The sequence below is a fragment of the Barbus barbus genome, assembly GCF_936440315.1.
Source record: "Barbus barbus genome assembly, chromosome: 7".
Classification (NCBI taxonomy): Eukaryota; Metazoa; Chordata; class Actinopteri; order Cypriniformes; family Cyprinidae; genus Barbus; species Barbus barbus.
This window is the reverse complement of record NC_136735.1, coordinates 33,671,565-33,693,770: the sequence shown is the minus strand read 5'-3', so window position 1 is coordinate 33,693,770 and position 22,206 is coordinate 33,671,565. Positions and strand designations below refer to the sequence as shown.

The 22,206-nt window shown below is 34.3% G+C and overlaps 1 protein-coding gene across 1 annotated transcript in view; it reads left to right on the top strand.

Moving 5' to 3' along the window:
* The window catches only part of LOC306872576 (receptor tyrosine-protein kinase erbB-4-like), a gene marked incomplete at both ends in the record, with an annotated part of 160,077 nt that overhangs the window by 111,669 nt on the left and 26,202 nt on the right, over positions 1-22,206 (top strand). Inside the window, 14 exons of the mRNA XM_079421188.1 lie at positions 7,876-8,014; positions 8,592-8,653; positions 9,806-9,924; positions 10,142-10,283; positions 10,686-10,799; positions 12,640-12,766; positions 12,882-12,955; positions 13,601-13,691; positions 14,859-15,058; positions 16,830-16,962; positions 18,001-18,094; positions 18,814-18,968; positions 19,826-19,870; positions 20,165-20,297. Of these exons, the coding sequence (XP_079277314.1) occupies positions 7,876-8,014; positions 8,592-8,653; positions 9,806-9,924; positions 10,142-10,283; positions 10,686-10,799; positions 12,640-12,766; positions 12,882-12,955; positions 13,601-13,691; positions 14,859-15,058; positions 16,830-16,962; positions 18,001-18,094; positions 18,814-18,968; positions 19,826-19,870; positions 20,165-20,297 (1,628 nt within the window). The remainder of the gene's footprint in view (positions 1-7,875; positions 8,015-8,591; positions 8,654-9,805; positions 9,925-10,141; positions 10,284-10,685; positions 10,800-12,639; positions 12,767-12,881; positions 12,956-13,600; positions 13,692-14,858; positions 15,059-16,829; positions 16,963-18,000; positions 18,095-18,813; positions 18,969-19,825; positions 19,871-20,164; positions 20,298-22,206) is intronic.

The window sequence follows — 22,206 nt, the reverse complement described above, 5'->3', positions numbered from 1 at the left end:
AAACTCTTTCTTGCTTCTGAGCTTCTGTCCATGAACCCAAGGCTGGGCCTTCATTGTGTGGATGTTTTTGATCCAGCTGGGCCCCTGTATTGTTCAGCTTCATTGCAGACTCTCTAGATAACAATCTTGCAGACAAGTTTCAATGCTTTTGTGAACATGTTTTGCTCTGATGGGCTACTGCTCAGATTTTTTTTTTTTTAGTTGTTCTTTTGTTTTCAAGGTCTCTTATGAAGTGCAGTTAACTGTAACTTTATGCTGTGCAAAGTGTGTTGTGAGCGTCATTTCATGCTGACTTCCAAAAGAGGAACCTTATTAGGGAAATAGCTTGGTTAAAGTTGCAATGAAACATAAGTAGCGACAGGTCTTTTCTTAAGTATTTTGATGTACATCCAAGTGTAATGTGTTATATAAAAGAAAGAAAAATAGGGTGGATACTTGGTTCCATGCATTGGTCATTGATCAGATTTTGAGATGTGGGTGTTGCACTCAAAAATGGAGGCAGATAAAAGTGAACTTGAAGAGATGAGGACTAAAAGATTGAAGAAGCCTGCATACATCACCAGGGAAAAAAAATCTGTTGTTTCACCGGAAGATCCAGTTATGGCATTTTGATTATTTATTTATTATAAGATTGTAAGATTTGGAAAGCAATCTGAAATCTAGATACTGTTCATGCAAATGTTGAAGTTTATTTTTGAGTGAACTGTCTAACTAGTTGGGTAGAATTATAACACTGATTGATCTGGGTAGGTAAATGAAACAAAACAGAAGGAGAAAGAACAATGCATGAGTGTGGCATTAACATTTTTGTTCCCTTTTTAATCAAATGTTGTACCATGAACAGCCACTATTTTGGTCTTTAGCTGCTGTCTTAGCATAGCTATACTGTGCCTAGCCGAATTAAGACGAACATACAGTAGATTAGCTTTCTAAAGCTGTCACCCCTCACCCTAAAGAATGATAGTTATAAGTACTTTGATTTTATTTCCAAAGCTATTGTAATAGCATTACTTCTTGAATATGAAATTATGTCAGCAAATTCTGTTTTTCCAACCATCAGTCAAGAACAAAGTGAAGACAGGAAGAGCGCTTTGTGGGTAATAATTGGTTTGCCTCTGAATCGCTCAAAAAACAAAGGCCGTTCATTGCAGCTGAATGTGATTAAAACGGGTCTCCGAGGACTTCCGGCGGTGGGGATATAAAGAGATCTCCTGACTCAATTCTGGTGGCAAATTGCGTTCTGGGCATTCCTTCTCTCAGCGGACTTTCTTGTTCTTTTCATGCCCAATGCAAAGCTCCACCATTAACTATTTAACTCATCGTCCCTGTGGAGTGCAGCCAGAGCATTTAATGTCAAACGTAATTGCAAGAAAGTTCATGAAATAGTCTGAGGTCTGTTAATATTAGGCATGTTTGGCATCAGTAATTTGTGTTTGACAAGAGAAGAGGTAATTGCAATAGACTGCCATTATTTTGGGTCGTTTGGGTGCTTGAGAAAGGTCACCTTTGTTCTGTTCTGTTGTAAATAAGCCCCTCTACTTTATTATAATTAATAGAATGAGCAAGTCTTATGTGGCCAGCCACTGCCCGTTGACAGACTTTCTAATGCGTACTGTACACAAAAATGGCAAGAGTTAAGGTCTCTGCACACTGAGTCAGAAATTTTCGCATGCGTTTTTTCGCATTCGCAATCTTAAAAATTCGTCACGCACAGAGACCTTGCACACTGAGTCCGATGCATTTTAATTGATCCGTTGCGAAAAAATTCGCAAAACTATGCAAAATGTCTTTAAGGTGTGCGCGCCAGGCATAAAAAATAGGCTACAGCAGTTCTTTATATTCTGTATTCCGCAATTTTTTTTGTCATAAAGTGCGCTGTGCTGCAAGACGAAGTGTATTAATTTGTCTGACACTATTTTGGATTTTGGCTTTCGCTTGTACGGTGGCTCTGAATTGTCAAAACACCTTCTCAAAGCATCTCAAAATGCTTTATACGGATGCGAATAACGCAAAAAATCGAACCCGATCCGAATTTTTGTTTTGACGGACGAAAATTTCGGAGGCAGTGTGCAAACGTGATTGACAAAAGGTGAGGTCGTATTTATTTTTCAACGTGCAAAAACTTCGGACGAAAAATTCGGACTCAGTGTGCAATGGCCTTTAGTCGCAGACTGGCATTTCCAATCTTCCAGGGAGTAGGGATGCGCCAGTCTTTCTGGAAACTAAGAGTTGTATTTGTGAAATAACAGGGTGGCGATGAGGACAACTGAGGGACTCAAACTCAACTATTAAAAAAGGTTCTAACATTCACTGATGCTCCTGAAGGAAACACGATGCGATTAACACGATTAAGTGAAAATTTTTGAATTTGAAGATCAAGGTAAATTGCACTTAATTTGTCTCCTGGGAAACATGCAAGTATCTTCTGTTGCTTCCGAAGTGCAATACTAAATGGAAAAAAATATATATTTCTATAAAAAAAAAAAAAAATTGGCCATCTTCATCCTGTTCAAAAGTTTTTACTCCCCGGCTTAGTGCATCGTGTTTCCTTCTGGAGCATCAGTGAATGTTTGAACCTATTTAATAGTTGTCAAAAGAGTCTCTCATTTATCCTCAATGTGAAAAGATGGATCTCAAAATCATACAATCACTGCTGGAAAGGGTTCAAATATGCAAAAGATGCTGGAAAACTGAAGAATCTGCAGGACGTGGAGGATTTTTCTGAAGAACATTTAACTGTGCAGAACAAACAAGACTCAAGAACAACCATCACAAAACAAAAAACAGTCAAGGATCATCCAGGTAACCACACACAGTATTAAGAACCAAGGCTTCCCAAACTTTTGAATGGGGTTATTTTAATAATTACAGCTATTTTTTTTTTATATGTAAACATATTTTATTTAAAATATCTTACTCAGGACAGTACTAAATAAAAAATAGCATGCAATTTCTTATTTTATTTTATATATTGTGTTTTCTCCATCAATAACGCTTCTGAAATTCCACAATGAATTGTGGTTAATTAATTTAATATAGCTATATTATATCCAGTTTATATTTAAAAAAAAAAAGATTGAAAACAATCAACTTTGTCATAATTACAAAAGACACACCAGAGATAGCCTATATTGGAGAGCCTTTGAATATTATTTTGGACAACTGGGGGCCTGTGAGACAAAAACATTAAGAAGCACTACTTTAGAGTGCTTGACTGACTTGCCAATATCATCAAGTCACTTTGCAACTCCTTATTACGTTTCCCTAACATCCATAGAGCCTGAAATGGTTGCTGAAGAAAACACGGCCCTATTAAAATGAGAGATGTGCCGAGTCACACGATTTATATAAAATAAATGCTAATGAAATTTCCAGTTCCATCTTGCTGTCGCTTAGTGCCACTTCCACTAATATCCTCTTCAGACTAGCATCATGATCCACAGCCCTCCGTCGCATCCGCCCCCTCCACCCGTCCACATTCACGATGCGTCTCATTATTCAGCCACACAGGGAGGAGAGTTTGGCTGGTGGAGATAGCAGAGCGTCCCAGAAATCATAGCCAGCAGCAGGGTCTCAGGAGGCCAGGCTGGGAGGGTTGGTGGAGCCCTGATACGGCTGAAACCTCACAGACCATTCTGCAAGACCGAGCTCGCAGATGCACCTTACTTTTCTCACCTATTCTTTTCATGTTTGGTGAAAGGTGGATTTGATCTCACCAGCAGGTACCTTTGAAACTTCTCACAAAGAGAAGATAAAGATCAACTAGGATATTGACACTGCAGCTCTCCAGCGAATTGCATTGTGCTGATAATGAATGTGGGACATGGGGTGGCTTGCTTTATCCATTACGCTACATACAGTTTGATACAATGAATGCCATCTCGATTACGGAGCCCCTGAAGAGTTCAAAGCAAACTGACTTACACTTAGAATGCAGGCATTTAGTCTCACAGTATCCAATAAGACATTTCTCAATGTCAAACCACTAACACACAAACCCCTTTGGTAAAACAATCTGGCAACCTCGTGGAATACGCAATTAGTTGTTGTCACAGTAGATTACGGTACATTAGGAAGCACTGCAGTATGCAGATATTTTCCTCTGTGAATTACAACTCAACCACACTAGGTTGCAGCATTATTGCATATAATTTTAGTACAGAGAAGGTTTTAAAGGGGGAATATATATATATATATAGTGCTGCTTGAAAGTTTGTGAACCCCTTGCAGAAAATGTGAGTAATTTTAACAAAATAATAGAGATTATACAAAAAATAATATATTTTTTATAAATTATTTAATATTCAATTATTTATTTGTATCACATTATGTGGAATGATTTAAGTTTATGTTTGTTTTTTTTAGAGTTGTAATTTTGAGTTTTTTTGATGCCTCTGTGGAAGTTTTTCTGAGGCCCCAATTTGGAATATTAGAATGATTTCTAAAGATCATGTGACACTGAAGACTGGAATAATGATGCTGAAAATGATCACAGGAATAAATTACATTGTAAATATGATAAAAGAGAAAACCTAAATTGCCACAAATTGTAGTGATATTTCACAATATTACTGTTTTTACTAGATTTTTTTTGATCAAAGAAATGTGGATTTGGTGAGAATACTTTTTTCAAAATACCAACCCAAAATTTGAACTGTAATGTATGTCATAGTACTATAGTATTGTCATCTGATACCATTATTGGAGCATGGTACTCCCTCCGTACTTGTTTGCAAAGGATAAACAGTATATTTATATGCCATTTATAATCTGTTTGGTCCCAAAAAAAAAGTGTAAATTAAAACTTTTAATGCGTGTGCTATTCCAACATGCTGCTCATCTTATTGAATTACCACCATTTGCAAAACTTGGATTTACAGTAGATGCATTTTCCATAATGACCTCCACATGTTGTTGTATCTTTTGATTTATGCCTTATGATTTATTTAACCATTTGCTCCAAGTTTCCATGCCAGCAAAAACTCTGGAAGATACTGATCTGCCAGTCGAAAAGACAGCAAAAACAAAGCAAAGCAATCTTTTATAAAGTTTCAACAGCTGTTATTTATTTATTTTTGCCTTGCATATTATTTCAGTTATCAGGACAATGCATCACATTTGTCACACTGATTCACTGTGAAGCAATAACATTTAAGATGGCTGAAATTTAATCAGGAGGCTTCAACACAATTACGGATATCCGTGAGGAGGCCCTCCTCCACACAGTATGCACTCTCAGATACGCTCACATTTGTCATGCAAAACAATCTCTCCACTGCTGTCAAAGAAACTAATGGAAAACGCTGGCATTTCTTTTAGAGTTTATGTAGTGACAAATTCCACTCTTTTAGCCAAAGAAGGATATTCTCTGTTAAATTGAAGGTAAACTGGATTTATTTTTATATTCCTGCGTAATCTATCAAACAATGCTTAGGTTTTCACACTCTGTGCATACATTATAAACAAACAGTGGGGTCAGTAAATCAAAAGTATACATATTTTTTTCATCCAGAAGAAAAATAAATAAATAAATCATGTCCATTTGCTTAGAAAGATAATAGCAAAGCTCTTTCAGATCAGAGTTACAATTCATTTCTGTGCAGAGAGAGTTGTATGCCACAGTTTAAAGGCATCTTTTTTTCTACTTTTAATTTTTAAAAGTTTTTTTGTTTGTTTTTATCTATTAAATGATTAATTCACCTTGAAATTAAAATTCTGTCATCATTTACTCACCCTCAAATTGTTCCAAAATGTCAATGATGTTATGTCAAAAAGACCAAGAAAAAATGTATTTATTCCCCTCAACACTCAATGTCCTTTTAATTTACAGGAGCTCTCATTGTCAAACAGGAGATTTATCTCTGTACTTTAACAGAGATCTTTCTTAGTTGAGCATTTGTGTGTGATTTCCCAGAATTCAGCTGTCTATTAATAGCTACGATACCGCTTCAGTTTGTACTAAAAGATGTTTGTCTGGTTTCAAGGCAGCCAGAATGACTGCTAATAGTGTATTTCTGAAAGTTTAACACACAAGGTCTCTGTGCTGAATGTCAAGGTAACTGAATCTAAAATATTAATAAGTAGTTTTGAGTATTGAGGTTTAGTTTTTTCAACTGACAGACCATATAATGAGCAAAAAAACCCAAAAATGTAGAATGAAAAAAGGAGCCCGCACCAAAAAGAGACTGTGAATAGCCTAGAAAATTGCAAGTGTGTGTTGGTTTGGATGAGCACCAGGTCTGATTTCCTTCCAGACTCATTCATTGTGTTTGGAAAGCACAGTACAATACGATCAGCCAACCATGCAAGGTGTCTGATACACCTTTTCACACTCTCAGAAGGGAGCCTGGCACCAGAGAGACAGATATGGACCACAGACTGATCTTGATAAAGACTGAAAGCGTTTATGGTCATTTACAGATAGAGGACGTCAAAATGAGATGCCAAAAACAGATTTTTTTCTTAATCATTGTAATTACACACTGAGAATGAGACGGATAAATTGAACTGTCTGGCCACTTATCTCTGCTCGTCAAACTCGCACATGCTCACCACAACCAGCGTGATACTTTGCACCCATCTAAATGCTTCATGGTACCCTGAGAGACACTTTTCAGTATAACAGAATCTTTTGAGATAAGAAATGTATGCTGTTTATGGAGAAAAGCTGCCTGGAATCAATGAATGATACACAGACAGTATCAGTATGGATGGCTTCCATTGTAATCGGTTTGCCAGCTTATGAATGGAGTACACATACACAATCTGGTTGTGTTTATGCCAGTGTTATTTTAGTATTATTTTATACTGTTACAGTATTTGTTAATATTTAGAGTTGGCTTTTATTTACTTAATTATTTTATTTTCATTTTATTTTTAGTTAGTAATTTTTTGTTTTAAATGTCAGTATGTTAAAAATATTATTGTGTTTATGTCAGTGTTATTTTAGAATTATTTACTGTATATAATATTATTTGTTAATATTTTGAGTTAGCTTTAAGTTTTGTATTTTTAGTTTTAATTTTAATATAAGTTTTAGTAATTTTGTAACGTGCTTTTGATATTTATTTGTAAATATATTTAGCTTTTTTTCATATTTAGTTTTACTAATTATATTACTTAAGTACTTTTAGTTTAGTAACATTCAACTAGTACATAAGTACTTTAGTAGTTTGTTGATAACAACAAAGCTACGTTTATTTAAGCTAAACTTTTTTTGTCCACTTAACAAAATGGTAATTCAGACAGCATTGTACTTTTTATTTATTTATTTATTTTTAAGTTTTTCATATTTAGTGCTTTCAAACGATTAATCATGATTAATCGCATCCAAAATAAAAAAGTTTTGTTTACATATATGTATATATAAATACACACACATACAGTATATGTTTTGAAAATACTTCCATGTATTTACGTGTACATGTATTTGTATTCATATAATGTATATTATATAGAAATATTTTTAATATTTAAACATAACTTATTTTTTCTTAAGTATATACTGTACATGCATGTGTGTGGGTGTGTATTTATATGTACATAATAAATATACACAGTACACACTCATATATCAAATTATTTTTAAATAGTTTTAGCTTACAAATATAAAGAAAGTTTTATATTTGTACCTAATAATTTCTCATCTAGTTTTACTGCTACTGTCTGGACACTTAAGCGACATTTTATATATTTATAAGAGCAACTGTACATAGATGAAATCAAAATAAGTGCCATTTATTCTCAGGGGAAAATAGCACATGCATAATACATATATGTCCAAATACATTTTGGAGACAGATTGGATATTTGAGTGTTGATCCTTCAGCTCATTTTCTTATTTTAACAAGCTAGTATGTTGATGTTTTGAACCAGAAATCCTGAATGGAGGTGTGTATGTGGATCAGAACAAGTTCTTGTGCCACGCTGACACCATCCACTGGAATGACATCATCAAGAACCCACGTTCTGAACTCCTGGTGGTTCCTTCCAACAACAGTGGCAACTCATGTGAGTACTTCATTGAGCTGATTTCACCAATTTTAACTATCCTGTTTGTATTTATTTATTTATTATGTGAAATACTGTTCTTCACATCAGAACAGATTTGATACATTTCATGGATTTTTTAGCATAATAATAAAAACTTGTGAAGTTATTAAAATGATTAAAATCTAAAAAATATAAAGAGCCTGAAGATGGAGCAGGTGGGCTTTCTATTTTTCTCTTTTTTACTTGTGGAACTGTAACGGTTAATGTTCCATTAATTTATCCTGTGAATGCTAAGCCAGCTTCTTCAAACTCAATTCAAAAACCATTACATCTACAATAGGGAACTACTCTGTGCAGAACAAGAAAAGAAAGAAACTGCCTGTCAGTAGTAAATTCTAAGGCTGAGTGAATACATTTTACTACCGTAGAACACGAGATGTGGTATAAATGTTACAGACACATACAAATTCACATCTAGTGTCTGAACTATTACTAAGCGATCTTTTTTGATACATTTGAATGGATAATTTCTGTTCTGTTGTTATTATATTGAGCACAAAATGTCATGGTTGATTATTCTGGCTTCTTTCCGCAGGCAGACGGTGTCACAGATCTTGTAATGGACGTTGCTGGGGTCACCAGGAAGACCAGTGCCAAAGCTGTGAGTTACTTTATTAATATCATTATATAAGTGTTTATTTATTAATTTTTTTTTGGTTGAACTATCTAGAAAAAACAACTGAGATCACACTTAAATCATTAAAATAATATTTTGAACATTAAGAAGCACTTTTGAACGCTACTTGTGAAGTATGCTTATTTGATAGTTGTTCCAGACAGATTTTCATATTTGATTGTCTGCAGCAACAGTATGTGCTTTCTGTCGCATGTGTAATCAGAGTTTCATCAGAAGTAAACAAACATTTATTACTTTAGTCTTTCTTTTTCTTTGTTTCTCAATGGTGTTCTGAAGTTAGGGATTTTCATTTCTGACACCATTTCTAATAAAAGGCAAAAGTCTGCTGTCTGGTATTGTTAGTTTGAGCCTCTGGGCCGGTAGCTGTGATAATGAACTGGTATTAGGGTTATCAGAGTATCTCTACTGTCTGTAACCTGCTGGTGATACAGCCCATAGTGTGAGTGGTAATTAGAGCAAAATAAAAGAGTGAAAGAAAGGAGGACAGAGAGAGACAGTGATCTTAATCTCTTCTTGAGCTCTGGCTGTCGGAGCGATGCACTTTAACTCCATGAGACATTTTAGACCGCTGGAGACGGCATGAAATATTTCAAGTCATGGAGTGTACTGTCTGGTGAGACAGAGTGACACACTTGTTATTTGACACTGTCTGTTTTGGTTTTGCACACTGCTTCACTTAACTAATTTAGCTGTTGAAAAGAGTGCATTTGCAGGCTGAATAGTCTTATTACAACCAAACATCTAACTCAAGTATGGCATTATATTCTAGAAACTCTTAATTGCAGATATTTGGCTATTTTGAGATTATTAGCATTGGCCAAAATCATGTCCATCGTGCCAAATTGTGTCAGTTCCAACATCTAGAAAGATTATTTATTTATTTATTCAAATATATATTTTCAAGTATTTTCATGAATGTATTTTTCAAATATATTGAATTTTCATTTGTGTGTGAATTTTGAATTAAAATGAATTATTATTTTGTATGTTGAATCAGGACTTGCCATTATTTAAATGAATGAAGACAAATACATTTTTTGAAAAACGTTTTTTTTCCTGTGAATTAATTTTTTTTTATCTCTCTTTCTCTCTCCATCTATTTTCATAATCATACAGTGACAAAGACGGTGTGTGCACAGCAGTGTGATGGACGCTGTTTTGGTCCGTACGTCAGTAACTGCTGTCACCGTGAATGTGCAGGAGGCTGTTTCGGACCCAAAGACACAGACTGCTTCGTACGTCAACATCTCCCTGTATTTATACCTCATTCTGCATGATTTTGAAATATACTAGAGGTATTGACAAATGCCTGCTCACTGAGTTTTTAAAGTAGTTTCATGGTGATGTTATACTGTAATGTGTGTTGAAAACACTGAAAGCTCTGCAGAGGCGTCTCTTCATTATAGTCATGTTTTCTTTATTGACCACTTACTTACAATTTTTTGTTCTCAGGCTTGTACCAACTTTAATGACAGCGGGGCCTGTGTGACACAATGTCCTCAGCCATTTGTCTACAATCCAACAACATTCCAGCTCGAGCACAATCCCAATGCCAAATACACTTATGGAGCTTTCTGTGTCAAGAAATGCCCACGTACGTATGGTTTCTTGGAGAACAAGATTATTAATTTACATTTTATTCATTTTTACATTTATTCATTTTAGCTGACGCTTTTATCCAAAGCGACTTACAATTGCTATATATGTCAGAGGTCGCACACCTCTGGAGCAACTAGGGGTTAAGTGTCTTGCTCAGGGACACATTGGTGTCTCACAGTGGATTCGAACACGGGTCTCTCACACCAACGGCATGTGTCTTATCCACTGCGCCATCACCACCACCACCTAATTTAACAAACAATCACTTTCTCATGGTCAATAAAAAAAAAGATTATTAGCCTCAAATTCCAATTTGAGAAATGTTCTTTCTTCACCTCAGACTATCATTGCACAGCTGTCTCATTAATACTCAAATATTCTGCTGTCTGGATCTCAGATAACTTTGTGGTGGATCACAGCTCTTGTGTCAGAGCCTGTCCGAGCAACAAGATGGAGGTGGAGGAAAATCACATCAAGATGTGCATCCCATGCACTGACATCTGTCCGAAAGGTCAGTGATATTTGCAAAGGTATTATTATTACATATTGACTTTAGTGTGATGATGATACATACATCCAGAAAGTCCATTTAAGTTCACTTGGCAGCCATGCAGGTAATGGTACATGTTCCTTCATTAGTGCAAATAATACTACATAATGTGCATCATTCAGGATTTTTATTGTTGTTAAAGAGGTCTGTTATACTCACCAAGGCTGCATTTGTTTGATCAAAAATGAGGTAAAAGTGTAATATTGTCAGTTATTATTACAATTTAAAATGTTTTCTATTTTCATAAATTTAAAATTTGTATTTTTTCCTGTGATGCAAAGCTGAAATTTCAGCATCGTTACTCCAGTTTTTTAGTGTCACATGATCCTTCAGAAATCAATCTAATGTGCTGATTTGATGATCAAGAAACATCACCTTTCAATGTTGAAAACAGATGTGAATATTTCATATTTTTTCTGTATTTTCATTTTTTTTTTTTCTCAGGATTCTTTGAATAGAATGTTCAGCAGTTATTCGAAATAGAAAACTTTTGTAACATTACAATTGTCTTTACTGTTACTTCTGATCAAGGATTGATTTCTTTTTTTCTTTTTTTAAAGGATATATATATATATATATATATATATATAGTTATATAATATATATATATATAATGATATAAAACGTGTATTTTTAAGGCTGGTCCAGCATAATCACATTTGAGAGTAAACAAACATGATCAAAAAAGCAATTGACTATTTAACTAAAAGGCACGACTTTTATTCCTACATCCACCAAATTAAGCTTAATGCTTTCTCCCATTAATTTTCCTTTCATTAGTTCCATCTGCCCTTTTTAGGCTGTCTCTGAAATGAAAAGAGCAGCATTTTTGTGTTTTGGATGCTGGATGCTGATGTTCTGATGTTTCAAACAGACTTCTTAGCCATGTTAACCAACAAAAGACTACTTTGATCAACCAGAAAATACCATTCTAGTCTATCCATAAACCAGCCAAACCAGCACCAACGAGCCATGAAAAATTCTTGCTAGTTTCAGATGGTGTAAAAAGCAGACGAATTGTATACCTTCAGGGCATGTAAGACTGTGAAGTAGAGAATAAACACGTTATTGGTTTTCAATAGAGATTAATGAGGGATGACCACAAAATAAGTAGAAATGATAATGGGCCCAAGCACTGGGTCATATTAGTCAATATCAATATGACTCGCATTTGATCATAATTTGGCTTACAATGAGGGGGAAATTGACTTGCTTGATGTTTGTATAACTCTTTTTCTTCAGTGAAATATGATCAAGCCAGTGTTTTAGCCCATTTTACAATGTATGTCAACATGTCTTTGAGAATATGTTAAAGGGGACATTGGAAGAAATTATCACTTTTTTAATTTTATTTATTTATTTGTTGTTGTTGCATTTAGTTTCTGACATGTCTGCCAGCTTAGAAAAGCTGAAAAGAAAACGCACAGCAAGTTTGTTATGGGTTGTTTGAGTCTGAAACTGCTGATACGTAGATAGCTAGCTATTTGAATAAAACCACTTCCAAGCCATATATGGAGTCCAAGGCAACAATTCACCCGTCTTGTTGTTTTTTAATGTCTATTTGTTTTAATTTGTTTCCATTTTAGTTTACTTCAATTTACTTTAGTTAATTTCCAAGGCAACTTTTTTTTGTTCTAATATTTATCTTTGATTTTATTTTGTTTTTATTTCAATTAATGGAAATGAGTTTTAGTTTTAGTCTCATTAAAAACAACTGAGAATATATTTTCAGAATTATTAAACCGAATTATTAAACCAAGTTTGATAAATAGTTTTTTGATAATTTTTTTGTGGTGTCCAGTGTGTGATGGTATAGGTACCGGCAGTCTTCAGACGGCTCAAACTGTAGATTCCAGCAACATTGAAAAGTTTGTCAATTGCACCAAAATCAACGGCAACCTCATCTTCCTCATCACTGGCATTAAAGGGTGAGTCCAGTCTATTTATCTGTTTGTGGCCTATATAAGCTTTGTCTAACATACATATTCCATACACGGTTATGTAACCCTTTTTCTGGCATGTTTTGTGTTTTATTTATAACAGGGACATGTTTCATGGCATAAAAGCTCTGGACCCTGATCGCTTAAATGTATTCCGCACCGTCAAAGAGATCACAGGTGAGCAACCGTCACCATCCATCACATGACAACCCATTAACCTGTGTAGCCTTGCGTAAAACCATTAACTTTCTTTATTTCTTCATACATTAACTTTTATCCTTTGAGTTGGGAAATATTCTATGTCACAAATCCTTATCTTTATGCTGTACGCAATATTTATTTGTTTATAAAGCCTCAAAGGAATGAAATATGACTCATGCTAAAAGCTTTTTGTCACTTTCAACTTGTTCTTATGATTGTGCCAAATAGCTAATGGAGTGAAGCAGCAAAGCAATATTTTCAAAATGAAACTCGGAAACTGTTCTCTTGTGCGCCATTGGTGTACCCTCAGTTTAGACACATTTCACCCAATACAAGACAACAAACTGGTAATTAAAACAATGAGCATCTGAAGAAATGATGCTCAGTGATAATGGAACTCGTTCTTTTAATTAGTGCAATCATTTCCCTTAATATACTTTCATTTCAATGTAATGGGGTCATTTTATACTGTCAGACAGGCTGTAAATAATATTGCACTCACTGGACCTGAGGCAATATCCTGAGCCGATGTCTGCTGTCATAGTAACAAACTTGTTATCTGTTTTATTCTCAAGGTATTTAAAAGCATGGATATTTTTTATTTGTTCTGTGTTTTCTTAGGTTTCTTGAACATTCAGTCTTGGCCGGAAAACATGACAGATCTTGGCATTTTCTCAAACCTTGCCACCATTGGAGGACGCTCTCTTTATAGGTAAATTATCACAAAAGTCATCATCATCATCATCAGTTGTGTACATTCAATCATTTGTTCATACCGTTGGTTGTAATGTTGATAAATCCTAATAAGGAGTTAAAAATTAGCATGATGCTTATGATGGTACACAACTGATAGCTATTGAAAACAGCCACCAGCTTGGATTTTGTGATTTTTCTGAAACCCTACTCATACCAGCAAACGTGTCCCTAACCTTACCTGCATCCCACTACAATAGCAGCAAAAGTGTTTTACAATACAGTATGAACACAATAAGTCCATGCACTTATTTTTTTTGATGTAAGTACATAGTTAATACCACTTAATGTAAGTGGGACCAATTATATTATGTAATAAATGTTAAAAACATTTTATCTTTCAATGTGATTGTTTATAAAAAGCATTATTATTATTCGTAATCATTTCAGTTCATTAAATTTGGTATTATTATTATTATTGCTATAATTGTTGATGTTGTTGTATTTGTATGATAGTGTTATTATTATCATCATTTTAAAATGCAATAATATTATTAATGAAATTGTGTACTATTACTACTACTATGTTTTAATAATAATTTGATTACATTTGCTAATATTAACAACAACAACAATAATAATAATATTTAATGAAATTATTTCAGAACATTGTCAATCAAAACCCTTTGCTAAATGACTAAAAATTACTAAAGTGATAAAATGACTGTGTCACAGTTATGTAGCTGAAATATAGGTGGATTGATAATACCCATGAGTAAAGCCTTTCTCACCCAACTCACAAAACTATGTCCAAAATTCACTACTGGACTAGTTTAGTGAAATCGAATATGCCTTTGTGCTTTCAGAGGATTGGCAAATGTGTGTTGTCCCAAGTGCACTTTCCCTGTCCAATTTTGGGTTGAATCTTTTCACAGATTTGCTCATACTTTAAATGATTTAAATATTCTTTTAGTAATATATTCAGAAATGTCCTCATTAACTACTTCTAAGAATTCCCTTGTTTCATATTAGATCCAAGTGAAAAATGTTCACTCCCTACGGATGTGGCACTTAAAATAGTTCCTGTAGCATTGTTGTCATTTATAAGAGACATCTTCAATTATATCCTGCATTAATGTGAAGAAAAGTGAAGCTGAATTAGCTGTCTGCGTCTTTGTTTTCTCAGTGGTATTTCTCTGCTGATCCTGAAGCAGCGCTGGATCTCTTCGCTGAAGTTTCAGTCTCTGAAAGAGATCAGCGCCGGGAACGTCTACATGACCAATAACAGCCAGCTCTGCTTCTACAACACCGTGAACTGGACCAGTCTGTTCCGCACCAGCACCCAGAGATCTCTGATCAAGAACAACAGGGACCCCAGAGAGTGTAGTGAGTGTCATTCAATCTCAGCTCTCATCTACACCTCCATCTGTTCAGTAACTGTGGTTTCCACTAAATAAGATGTCATATTTGAAGCAAGCATAACAATAAAAAAACCTTGGCATCCTCATTTGCTTGAAAAGCTTCCATATCAGTCTTGCGAGTCTCCAAATAGACTTTAATTAGACTGAAAATTGAAGATCAGATTCTGTAATTTAGTTGCTACTAGAAATACAGCTAATTTAATAGCATGTTATGATGTCTTATTGAATTTTGTTATTGATATAAGGGAACAGAGAATCATACACTTGCAGTTCTGCTCAAGCCACGAGGAAACAGAATATTACTGTCTATTTTTATTCATTATTGCAATATTGTTTAATTTTATTCCCCCTGTGTGGTCATAATTTTAGTCAAGTGTTTTTGCTTCAGAAAATGCTGTTTACTTTTACATGACCATTATACAACTGGTAGATTTAATATTGTAACTTATTATTAGTTATTATTATATAGCTATAATATATTATTATATATATATGCTGAAAATTCAGCTTTGCCATCACAATAATAAATTATATTTTAAATGTATTGAATGGAACAGTTATTTTAAATTCTAATACTTTTTCACAATATTACTGTATTTTTCATCAAATAAATGCAGCCTTAGTAAGCATAAAAAAAATAAAAAAAAACGTAATATTTTCACTACCCAAAAATGTGCCTTTTTATCATATACAGACCCATAAAGTTTGAATATTTGGACAACGGTCTATGCCACAAACTACGTCTTGCCTAAAACTGGAATTGGGCCATTGAAGTAAGATGTAACTTGTGAAAGTTAAACTTGTGGGTCTAACGAAGATGTTAACAGACGGAGAGCCATTTCCAGTGCACACCGCCAAGCTGGATGTAATTAGTGTGATAATAAGTCTGTAACGTGAGGGATCGATGGCTCAGTTAGCCGACTCATTCATTAGCCTCTTTTCCACATCATCAATCAAAGCAGACTGATCTACACAACTGACCAACAGCCCAGAGAGATGCCCACAGTGTGTTTATCCATGAAGAACAATGTTTTGCAAACACTATTGAGGAGCAAGGATCTATGTCTTATATGGCTGAATTTGAAAGTCAGTCAGTATATAAGGTGCGGTGACACTGTCACACAAGTACTAACAAAATGCTAAAGTTATAAGGCTGAACATTCATACGATATTTGATCCTTTAAAGATTATTGACATGGCATTTAAACAACCCCCCTTCAGTGATTCAAAGTAGAGCGCATTTATTTATGCACAAATTAAATCATTTTTCATGCAGTTTGAATACAAATGTAATTATATTTAATATAATAATACAATCAAATACAAGTACATTTTTGAATGGTAACTTTTTAACAGTAATGCTTTATCTGTCTGTCTGTCTGTCTGGTCCCTGCTCTCTAAATATCAGCTTAACAAATGAACATTTCATTCTACTTTAATTCACTTTACTTCAATAAATACACTATTTACTTCAAAACATTACCTCTCGAGAACGAATGGTTTTAATTAGTAGTAACAGAAATAAAGTAATAGCTATTGTAACTAATAGCTAAATAGTACCCTTTTAATTTTAAGCTTTCTGGAGGTAATGTGAATAATACATATTTCATGAATATAATGAAGTCAGAACCATATTTGCAGGTCGGAGACATCTAAGTTCCAAATGAATTAACTAATTGTGGTGTTTTCTTTCTTTCTGTTCATGTGCGTCTGTATCTGTGTATTTTTTTTTCCAGCTAAAGAGCAGATGCTTTGTGATCCGTTGTGTTCAGAGGAAGGATGCTGGGGTCCCGGTCCAGATCAGTGTCTCTCGTGCAAATACTTCAGCCGAGGAAAGACATGTGTTAAGTCCTGTAACTTATATTATGGGTGAGTACTGTATGTGTGCAAACAAATCATTTGTGGTGTCACTATGCTGATGTATAGAAGTTGTTTTTCTTCAACGTTCTTATTTTTATTAACAATAAATAAATACAATCTTAAACCACTTTAGCTTGCAGTTGCCTTAATGTGAATATGTTTTTTAAATGCAGATTTGTTCAGACGGGCCGCTGGCTCCAAATATATATCTGCAGTATGACTATCAAGATCAAGGGATCAAAATGCTTTTAATGCTATTTATAATTCAAAGGAACAGACTGACTCCCTTGCTTTTCTGGCAGGCTGAAAATAAATAAATAAATAAAATAGCAATGCAGACATGAAAACAGGCTTTGAAAAGAACAGGCAAAATGTCCAGTGCTAGGCTTTTGTTTGCAAATGTGTTTGTGCCATTCAAGATTGAGTTAAGAATTTAAGAAATACTTGTATAATAAAAATACAGCTTGTATTCATCGCACGTTTTAATTATACATAACCTCTAATGTCAGCTCTAACATTTTTAATAAAGGAAAAATGTTCTCTAAATACAAAAATGAAATGGGAATAATTTTTAATTCAGGATTACAAAGAGCAAAACATTAGAGTAAAAAAAACATTTATTATATATACAGTTAGGCAAGCATGCATTTTTTTCTTCCTTTTTGAGTCCTCATGGCACTCATTCACTGGAGGTTTGATTTCTTTACATCTTAGATACTGCTTTCAGGACTTCATCGACAAGCTTTCGTTCTTTGCTCATTGGAAACTCTTTTTGAATACTCTCAATGAAACTATCGACAGCAGAAACAAATGAGAGTAGTATTGACAGCTCCTTAAGCTGTTTCCACTTGTATTGCTTTCCTTGTATGTCTGTGTAGTTAACTGACCTAGATTTGGATTTAATCACAGCAGCCGCTGGTCACTGAATATAAAGGCCTTCAATGCCAGCAAACTGTGCATATTTGCATTCTGCTATATACTTGTTTTTGTAGAATGTACTAGCATGCAATAAATGGCTCATAACACATTGTTCTCTATCTGTTCTAGGGATGTTCGAGAGTATGCCAATGGCTCGGTTTGTGTTGAGTGTGACAGCCAGTGTGAAAAGGCCGGAGAGAAAAGTTTGACCTGCCATGGTCCGGTATGACCCTATAAAGCCATCAGAGAGCCAGAGAGCCATCATTGTTTTGCTGGATTTTGTTTTTGCTTTAATTAAAACTTGACAACATCAAACAACAGAAAAAGCTTAGATTTCTGACAGAGTCGATTGCGTCCTCACCTCATCATAGCTCCAGACAGAATAGAGCGTGAAACAGAGTGATATTGATTAGAAACAAATTAAGCTATCCACTTACAATCTCAAAATTAAATCCTATCTGTAGCCTCATTCAAAATGTATCATCAGACCTTATTAGATGATGCAAGGCTTGGCTAACCATTTTTATTCAAGTAGAACACTTTCAAGTAGAAATTCAAGTTATCTAAATTGTAATATTTCAAAATAATATTGTTTTTACTGCAATTTTGATCAAATAAATGCAGACTTGGTGAGCATAAGAGACAAAAACATTAAAAAATTCACAAGGACCCCAAACTTGTGAATGGCAATGCACACTGAAGAAAGGATCTGAGTAACTAAATAACAGAAAATCCTATAGAACTTCATAAGATGTAGTTTGTGTGATTGAATGTGTTAGGAAAAGTATAAAGACAAAATAATTGATGCTTCCTTGAAATGATATTACATGGCTGTGCTTGTTTCTTTAAATGTTTCCTTTCCACTTTTAAAACTAATGCTTCAGTCTCTTGAGACACTTTTCATTTCCTAAACTTCCATCTTTCTCTCTTCTCCTATTATAGGGTCCAGATCACTGTGTGAAGTGCTTGCATCTCAAAGATGGACCCAACTGTGTGGAGAAATGCCCTGATGGTCTGCAGGGAGCAAACAGCTTCATCTTCAAATATGCTGAGACCAACAACGAGTGTCATCCCTGCCACCCCAACTGCACCCAGGGGTAAGACTGTTTGCTTGTGTTTGCACTTAAATCTATTTGCAAGCTTATTTGCTTCCTTTAACTGCATCAAGCACAATATGCCCAGAGCACTAACATAATTGCCCATGTGGGTAAATCCGTTGTGGTAATCGCATCAGTCTTAGACACATGGGCCTGGGGATTTGAAAGAAGAAAAAACAGGTTCCTGACTTCCTAGATCAGTGGTTCACAACTGGCATGCAGGACCCAGATTTTACGCTGGACATCAAGTGACGATCCAACACTGATAAAATTGTTTATTGGACAACAATGTCTTTAACATTAAACACTGAAATTTATATGAGTTACATAAATGGCCTAAACCCAATAATATGCTAAATTATTAACATGTATTGAGTGTTTAATTTGTAATAGTCACGTTAAGAGTTTCATGCCCTTATTGGCTGATAATTCTCTGCTCAAAATTCTCTCTCTCTTTTTTTTAACGTGAATTGGTTAATCTCACAAAAATATGTCCAGGTCACATGTCAAATCAAAGGAAAATCTAAGAAAATGAAGGCTATTTTTTAAACATGTTTTGTTTATTTCTTAAATTGTAACATTTTCATGATAGTTAAGCACATTTTTCTCTTACATTAACATAACTGTAATGTAGCTGGCCATTATAAAATAGTTAGATTATCAATGTTTATATATATATATATATATATATATATTTAGGCTACTCATTTTGTTCTTTTTTATCTTGATACATTTAGGACAGTATAAGAAATGGCACCATTTAATTACATTAATAATACTTGTAAAACCTACCAGTCTGTTGCAATGCAACTCATGTATATTGATTATAAATTGTTATGTAACTTTCTGTATTACAGTTGTACTGGACCCAGAGTACAAGATTGCACTGGCATGTTGGACAGGTAAGATTTTTCAAAAGTGCAGCTTTGACCAAGGACAAATTACAATAAAAAAGCAAATAAAAATATTTGATGCACAGAAATAATATTTGGAAAAATTATTAAATTAAATTAAATTAAATTAAATTAAATTAAATTAAATTAAATTAAATTAAATTAAATTAAATTAAATTAAATTAAATTAAATTAAAAAATAAATTAAAATAATGCACTAATAAAATAAAAATCGTAGGGAGGGGTTTGTACTTAACTGGTTTGCGGAAAAAGCAACTTGTTTATTTTCCCATGATCTTCCAGGACTCCTTTGATTGCAGCTGGGTTAATTGGGGGTCTCTTTGTGATGGTCATCATAGCTCTGAGTGTGGCTGTTTACATCCGTCGAAAGAGCATTAAGAAAAAGAGAGCTTTACGTCGTTTCCTGGAGACTGAGGTGAGAGTGGCCTGTTCTCATATAAGTTTGCTTAAATCAGTAAGTACGGACTAGAAGAGAAACATTCCATACATTATGCATCATATCTTGTGTCTCTTCTGTCTGTCACGTTGCATCAAAATCCTTCCCTGTCCACAGATTTTTCATTTGTTTCGTTTTGTTTCTTGGTGAGCTGCATGCTTAAAAATGCTATAAAAACCCAGCACATAAAGTATTCAGCGGAGGGCCTTCCTTAAATGCATGGCAGGTTTGTTGGGTTAATGCATAGCCCTGTTGCCCTGAATGACTGTGCAGCCTATTAAAAAACATGGCCTGTCTATGCTGGTTTGGATAATTTGCAGGTGGAGCATCAGTGTTATAGACAGCTGTCAGCCTGAGAAGATGCCCTGTATCCAAAAGCTGACAGAAACACTCACACACTGGAATCCTGAAATCCGTTTTAGCAAACCTGAGGCCTCTGTTCAAGTAGAAAGTGGTGCATTTCTGCCAAGAAGAAGATAAGGCGAGGTCTAGACCACCCAGTTTAAAAAAAAAAAAAAACATGCATCTATTGAATGTTTTCTGATTGCCTCTGAAAATGTTCAAATAGATGTTTTAAAAATGTAGCAACAGATCAGTTGTCTACTAAATAATAATGTACATATAAGGTGCATAACAAAATAAAATCTGCACATTTCTGCTTTAACCTCTTTTGAATTGATAAAGTTGTTGAACCTGAAACATTTCTTTACTTCAGCTAAGATAAAAGTTTTTATTAATTTTTTTTTTATTTTTATTTTTTAGCTATATTAATGTGCTCATACACTGTCCTATTACAGTGGAAAAAAAAAAATATATATATATATTTGTTTGACAGATGTTTCATTTTCAGCACCACAAATCTGGACAGCTCCCTCTAACGCACATCTGAATGCTGGGTTTCAGCACCACAGAGATGGACAGCTGCACATTGTGTGTGTTCAGTCTGTACTTTCATAAAACAAAGTGACAGCCCTCCGGTCTGTGCTGTGATTGGTCACATAAAGTAACAGTTAGCCCCTGAATAATGGATAACCAAATTTACACATTTATATATTGTTAAAATGTCACTATAAAAATGTATTTTCCATTACATAAGATTGAAAGTGCTGAGTGGACTGTTTGTATAGGATGTGCAAGGAGATTTCTCCTTCTTTCACATAAATAAGAACAGTGTATACAGGGACTAAATATCATTATTTTAGCTGCTATCAAGGGTTTAATTTCTCAATTCAGAAAAACAATATCCAAGTTGTCATTTAGCAAATACTTTTTCAAAGCAATTTATTTGGTTCACTTAACAACAGGGACAAATCCCCTGGAGAAACCTGGTGTTAAAGGAATAGTTCACACCAAATATGATCATTCATTCAACTCCTTAATTGTTCCAAATCCATACAACTTTCTTTGTTTGTGGAACACACAAGTTTAGCAGAATGTTCACACTGCATGTCTATAATGTTTTATTTTTATATATTTTATTTTATATTTTTCTCTTTTTTGTTGTTTTTCCTTTTTTTTAATTACTATTTTATTTTATTTTTAATCCAGTGATGGTATAGTTTATGGATTAAACTTTAAGGGCTTTGCAGTCTTTTGCTTTCCAGTCAGATCCTACAGCACCATATTAATAAAAATTTAGATTTGAATTTCCTAGTGCTCATTTAAGCTGAAAAAACATTGGCTTTTCCCTCCTGAGATCTAATGACTACTACATAAACAAACTTACAGTTTTTTTTTTTTTTTTCAATTGCTAACAAGCGTTTACCAATACTTAAAGTACTTTTTCTAAACTCTTAACACAGCAACACACCTACATCACACAGTTAGCCAAATTAAATTTTCTGGCCAAAACCACATTTAGTTAAATAAATACAAACTCTACATTTCA